We start from the raw sequence: 6742 nt of genomic DNA on the forward strand, positions 1-6742 counted from the left end.
TGTTAAGACTTTCTAGATGAACCAGAGAGGTGAGACAATAATTATTTAAGCGAAAAACCAACTTGCCCTTCCTTATTGGAAGGTGCAAGAACGAGAAGGATGATGTATTTGGGGCTTCCCGGCTGAGCTCCAGCTACCTATCTGAATGCCCCAGAAAGCAGCCACGATGCCAAACGTGTTTTTCCCTCCTGAATTATCCAGATAATTGCCCTTCAGCCCCATACTCCGCTAACCTGGGAATAGAATCCGTTCATATAACTATTGAATGGACTACAATTGCCACTTCAAATGAAAACCCAGGAAGCCAAATCCCAGCTGTGGTTGAAAGTGTATAATTAGCTCCTTGTGCAGCCTGACCCCACTGATTTTTCTGAGGCATTTGGCTTGCAGTGTGCCCTTTCTGAGACCTCCAGCATCTTCTCCACAGCTGGAGATGCCCGAAACTGCACGGAACACTTCCTGTGGGTGTGGCCTTACATTTTTAAGGCTCCCCGCTGAATGGATCGCGTTTCAACACGAAGCTTCACCTCGCTTTTTAAAATTTGGGAGCGGACTATGAGTGGCTACATCAGACATAAGAGGGTTCCCTCCTTTCTTTTTCTTTTTAAAAAATGATTTTGTAATGATGTCTTCTCAAGAAACAGTATAATTGGTCAGCCTGGGGTACGTTTTTTGTCCTCCCATACAAGGTCATTAGCTATTCTCAGGAGAGGAAAGGCAGGGTATGCCCCCTGGGAGAATGACACTTGTTTCAAGTTGGGGAAGAGCCTGTGGTTCTTTTCCTGCGTTTGGGGGAAAGCGAACACACAATGTTCATTTCCTAAATACGGGATGTGCAGTGTGGCTGGCAGGTCATTTTCCACCATGTCACATCCTTCTGGCTGAAGGCAGCAGGGGCTAGGACAGGAAATGGCAAATTCTCCGAATGAGACAAGGCTTTCCCAGGGCAGTCATTGGTTCTCTGGAACTATAAAACATGCTCATCCAGAAACAGCCTCAGATTTTTCTTTCCTGGAGATAGCCAGAAGTGAATGGTAAGTGGGGGAGCCGAGAGGGATTCTGTCTAAAAGACAGCCATTGGAATTTTAATACTGGGGTTATATTCTTGGTCCACTACATATTTTGTGTGACGTTTCCTCATTTTGCTAAGAGGTGTCTTTGCCTGGAAATTTATCACTGGTGGATGGGATAATGGGGGCATGCAAATAAAATTAAGACCAAGGAGTCAGGAGACCAAGATTCTAGATGGTTTTGTGAAGACTCAGCTGCATCTAGACTGTGTCTGTATTTCGATTTTCTCATCTTTCAGAGGAGAATAATGATTCTGCTCTGATATCTCACAGTATTGAAATGCTCTATTTCTGTGGCTTATTTGCCACTTTCAAGAAGTTCCTGATAATGAGGAGTACAGTGGATATGAAGGTGGGACTCTGGCAATTAGGAAGGATGTACCTTTAACCCAGATGCACAGTTCTCTTTCTTAATCATCTTCAATTGACTTCAATTCAACTTGGTACAAGGTAGCCCTCAGTGAGTTGTTAAACAACAATGTTGGACACTTTATTTTATTCAGCTGTTACTCATTTTTTAAGGAAGCTTTCATCATAAAGAAGCATAATAGTATTAATTTAATGCGATTTAGTTTTAATTGTGCACCCACCAAAGAGTGAGAGTTAGAAAAAATAGCCCAAAGGACACCTTAGGCTTGATTCTAAGGTAAGAGCCTGGAAAAATAACAGGCAGAAGAGTTGCTTCAGGGAATCATCTAACTTAGAAAGATTAGTTTCTTACATTTGATCGTATGACTTTTGAGTTCTTTGGTGACTTGTCTTTTTCACTCATCAGAGGGGGGAAAATGTATTGCAAAACTCGTAGGACCCAAATCTTCACGTAAGGAAGGGGCTTTGTGAACTGGTACAACCTACCACCTGCAAAGTACTCCCTTTCAAGCAGAGCAGAGGCCTCAGTATTGCAGTAGACTTCCAATGCCACCACGCCCTCCTCACTGAGCTTACGTCTTAGGGAACAGTTAGTAAGTGCACCCTTAGCGTTCCCCGGCAGGGACGCGGACAAGAGCCTCACTCCCGCTTGCCATATTTTTAAGGTCCCGAGAACTTGTGTGGCTCTTTCCAGATTCCAAAACCGGTCTTTGCGAACTTGACACACAGGCCTCGCCGGCAAATGACCGGTTTGTTTGCCCCGGCGCGGCAGTGGCCGTCGTGTCTAACTCGGGCGTGCGGGAGGCGCGAGCCGGGCGCGGGCGGGCCCCGAGGCTCCGGGCTAACCGCGCGTGTGTGTCCCCCGCAGGGCATGGAGAGGCCGGCGGCGCGGGAGCTGCAGGGCGCCGACGCGCTGCGCCGCTTCCAGGGGCTGCTGCTGGACCGCCGCGGCCGGCTGCACGGCCAGGTGCTGCGCCTGCGCGAGGTGGCCCGGCGCCTCGAGCGCCTCCGCCGCCGCTCCCTGGCGGCCAACGTGGCGGGCAGCTCGCTGAGCGCCGCGGGCGCCGTGGCCGCCATCGTGGGGCTCTCGCTCAGCCCGGTCACGCTGGGGGTCTCGCTGGTGGCGTCGGCCGTGGGCCTGGGGGTGGCCACCGCCGGAGGGGCCGTCACCATCACGTCCGACCTCTCCCTGATCTTCTGCAATTCCCGGGAGCTGCGCAGGGTGCAGGAGATCGCCGCCGCCTGCCAGGACCAGATGCGCGAGATCCTGAGCTGCCTCGAGTTCTTCTGCCGCTGCCAGGGCCGCGGGGACCGCCAGCTGCTGCAGTGCGGGCGGAACGCCTCCATCGCCCTGTACAACTCGGTCTACTGCGTCGTCTTCTTCGGCTCACGTGGCTTCCTCATCCCCAGGCGAGCGGAAGGGGCCACCAGGGTGAGCCAGGCCGTGCTGAGGGCCAAGATTCAGAAACTGGCCGAGAGCCTGGAGTCCTGCACCGGGGCCCTGGACGAACTCAGTGAGCAGCTGGAGTCCAGAGTCCAGCTCTGCACGAAGGGCGGCCGTGGCCACGACCTCAAGATCTCCGCTGACCAGTCTGCCGCACTGCTTTTCTGAGAACATCCTTTGCCCTCATGACCGAGGCCAGAAACCATGCCCGTGGGATGCTCCAGATTTGTAGCTCCCTCAGGAAAACAACACCAAGTTGGATTAGGAGCGGAATGCAAAGGATGAGAAATACTGTTCTTGAAATCAGGGGAAGGAGGGAGTCCTCAGAGCCCTTCTTTTCCCATCGCCGTGACATCCTGCCTGGGGTTGCGTGCTGGGGACTTTTTACTCGCCTAATCCTATGGGCTATGTGAACTGAAAACTATTTTTCCTTTATCAAAACTGTTCAGTCTCCACACCGGTGGGCACCACTGTATTAAAGTTGTTTCAGGGTCCCTGCCCCAGCCCCGGTGGTTTGAGCAGAGGTGGGGAGGCTGGGGGTGCGGCCACCCTCTGGGTCCTCTCCAAGCCCCACTAGGGTTTGAGGTCCTCAAAATGCTCGTGAGAGGAGACGCTAGCTTTAAAGCTTCTCTTCCAGAGTCTCTGAGTATAAAAAACTCCAGAATCCAGAGCAAATCAGATCCCCTCTGAACTGTGTAGCCGGGTTCAGGACGCAAGAGGGGCCTCTCCCATTGATATGCCTTTCCCTCCACCCTCAGTGTGCCCCCTCTCAAATCCAGCCTGGGGCAGAGTGGATATTCCTGAGGGGTTTCATAGCCAGACCTCCAGATACTCTGGGAGGGAAACCAACTAAATGGTCGTCTGAATCCCACCCCCTTGCAACAAGCAGCTGAGGTCAAGGAAGATGAAGTGACTCACAACTTTACTTACCGGCATCCTAGTGTACAGAAGACAGCAGTGGATTTGAGTTAGATGGTCCTGGGTTTATCATAGGCTCTGCCACTACTATGGGACCTTGGCCACTTAATTCCTCTGAGACTTGGCTTCCTGGTCTGTGAAACAGATGCTAAAATGTCACCCTGTTGTAAGGTATTGAGATGAAGTGCCAAGCACAGTGTCTGGCTCAGGAAGTGTGGCCCCGGGGCATTAGCATCACCTGGGAACTTGTTAGAAAGGCACATTCTTGGACCCAACTGTCGACTTAAGGAATCAGACTCTGGAGGTGGGGCCCAGCAAACTGTGTTTAAACAAGCCCACAGGGTGATTCTGACACCTATTAAAAAGTTAGGTTTTGAAGAGCACTGCAACAGATGTTCATTTCTGATCCTCTTGTGAGTCTTCATGAAGTCTCACGGCCTCCCCAGGGGCTCCATGGTCTTCAGAGTCGTTCACAGAAGGTCAAGGGCGGACAGGGTCCCAAAAGTAAAAGCAAGAATGTGCGTGGGATAGGCCATTGCGACCTGGGGCGTTTTCCCACCACGTGAAGTAAGGGATAGAACATAGTAACCCCTCTAGAGGGCAGTGTTGCCCACTCATTGTAGGAACTGGTACACAAAGGAATGTGAACTTAATGCAAATTGACCTTTGTTACCTTCTCTGAAAACTGCCAGACCATGTATTTTTTTAATTTATTTTAAGTTTGTTATTTAATTGCTGTTTATTATTTGCATTTAATTGTATTTAATCACCACACCACGTTTAGAAAATAATAGGAATAGCAAGTTTCTGAACAGGAGACTGCGGAGGCTCTTTTCAGGAGATGAGGCTGAGTTTTGCCTTCCTAAGGTGGGGCATGAGCTGGAAATAGCATCGCTCTCCTTGAATAAGTCTCTCTCCAGGCGAGGGGAATTTTATTCCTTGGTGATTTGAGTGATCCTTTTAGGTAAATGTGGGAAGTTCTGAATAGAGAGACCACAGGACGAATTTAGGCTTATCAATGGAGGTTTGACTTGCGGGCTATAGAAATGATGCAAACATATTTATCCTGAAGGTACTTTGCCAGCAAATAACACTTGACCTGAAACGCAAACCTATTTTGTTCAGGGAAAAAAAACCTCAATTAGAGGCATGTGAAGGAGGCACTCAGACCACGGCAGCCCGATGCCTTGTGAAGTTATGTCTTGTGGGTGATAGGCAAATGGCTTGTGTCATATTTTCACATTGGGAGCTGTAAGGAATCTGTGAGCTCTCTCTAAGAAAATACTTATCATTTCTTCAATTTCCATTCCTACAACCGTAATGGTGAAAAATATGTTGAAAAGTCTTTGGGACCACACATGCAAAACTTGGCTGGGTTATTTAGTTATTTAACATGCTTTAAATTAACCCAGTCTACCCCTGTGTTTCCCAATGATGGCGGAGTATCTAAGGACCTATAATCTCAGTGCTGCAGGGAGGGCTTAGTGGCTCTATGTTTTTATTTTTCCTATAAATTGCAATTGGTCTGTATCCTGGTTTTTTTCGAAGTTGGTACTGGTTTCTTTTTAAACTGGTGTCATTTCTTAGACCACCTTGCATTGAATGCTAGCATTTTAGATCACCAGAATGTACTTCACATTGTTGTCCACCTTATGTCTCAAAGGTACAACTACTCCCTAACTCCATCTTTTATTAATGCTTAAGTTTGAGTTATAGTCTTCCAGTGGGTGTGTTGTTCCCTAGAAATAAACTGGGTATTTCAGGAAGCAACAGGAACAGCTGTAGCAAACTTTTCCTATCATTGGGGTATTTTGGGGATATCAAAATCATAAACTCCCAAAGTTATCATTTCAGTGGCCCCCTTTACATCTAAGGAAGAGTGTCTACTTTGGAACAATACTTTGCACATTATAGGAGCTCGATGCATGCATTTGAATAATTTAAAGAACTGCTTAGCTATAGAAATAGGAATTTGTTGGTAATGAAATGTTATCCATCCTTTTCTGTGTCTGATACAAAAAGTGGAGCCTCTACCAGGATTTAGTCAAGTTCAGTTAAATGGATCCTAGAGACAAATATTTATTTATTTCTTTTGGGGGAATGCAAATAAGGCTTTTCCTTAAGGCCTTCATTCTATAAACAAACGGATTGAAATGGTATGTTGCAAAAGGAAGAAAAGAGAGGGGTATTTAGATTACAAGTGTACTTCAGAAAAATGTCCAAGTTTGAAAAATAAAAATTTTGTACTAAGATTCAAGTGCTTCTGTAAGCTTCTTGGGCTTATAATCGTTTGGATTGTTTTTTTTTCCACAAAAAAAGGAGGTTTATTTGGTTCTGCATTTCAAGGATTCAGTAAAACTACATTCTGCTCTATGAAAAAAATGATCCTTAGCAAACATTCTGATCTTCATCACTTTGATGCATTTGCCCTCAGGCACTTTCATTTCCAAGATGGCAAATGTCAAGGTGGAAAGTAGTTACTGGGAGAAAAAAGAGAAGAGTCGTGTAGAAACCACCCTAGATCAGATAAGGCAAACAATCAGTCAACTTGATATATTTCTCATTCAAAATCTTAGTGTGAAAAGGAAGTAGAGGGAAGTGAGACATTGCCATAAAACATTGTGCAGAGATAAATGGGGATACAGTTAAATGCAGCAATTTCTGAACAGCACATTTTTTCCCACTATAGCAAAATAAGTCCTTTCCTTTCATTGAAAAAAAAAATGGCCCATTCCTCAAAATTTTGACCTTTCTGTAATTAATTACCTAATCTCATGTCTGCCTGCATATGAATTAATAACTCTGAAAAGGGGCAGATGTGTAATCATGTTCATTTAGAATATTCAGTGTTGAACCGTATAAATCAATTTTTAAAGAGTAATCAACTTCTATTACAAGAATTCTCTTATTATCTAGAAGTCTCAGCAGTTTCAAAACCTTT

At 46.5% G+C, this 6742-nt stretch overlaps 1 protein-coding gene across 1 annotated transcript; it reads left to right on the top strand.

The window, feature by feature from the left end:
- Positions 1-971: 971 nt before the first annotated feature.
- Positions 972-6529, top strand: APOLD1 (apolipoprotein L domain containing 1). The gene is made up of 2 exons (XM_032391780.1): positions 972-1034; positions 2308-6529. Exons 1-2 carry the CDS (start codon positions 1032-1034, stop codon positions 3049-3051), a joined length of 747 nt encoding a protein of 248 aa, XP_032247671.1. The 5' UTR covers positions 972-1031; the 3' UTR covers positions 3052-6529.
- Positions 6530-6742: the final 213 nt, after the last annotated feature.

Source organism: Phoca vitulina, unplaced genomic scaffold, assembly GCF_004348235.1.
Source record: "Phoca vitulina isolate PV1807 unplaced genomic scaffold, GSC_HSeal_1.0 scaffold64, whole genome shotgun sequence".
Lineage (NCBI taxonomy): Eukaryota > Metazoa > Chordata > Mammalia > Carnivora > Phocidae > Phoca > Phoca vitulina.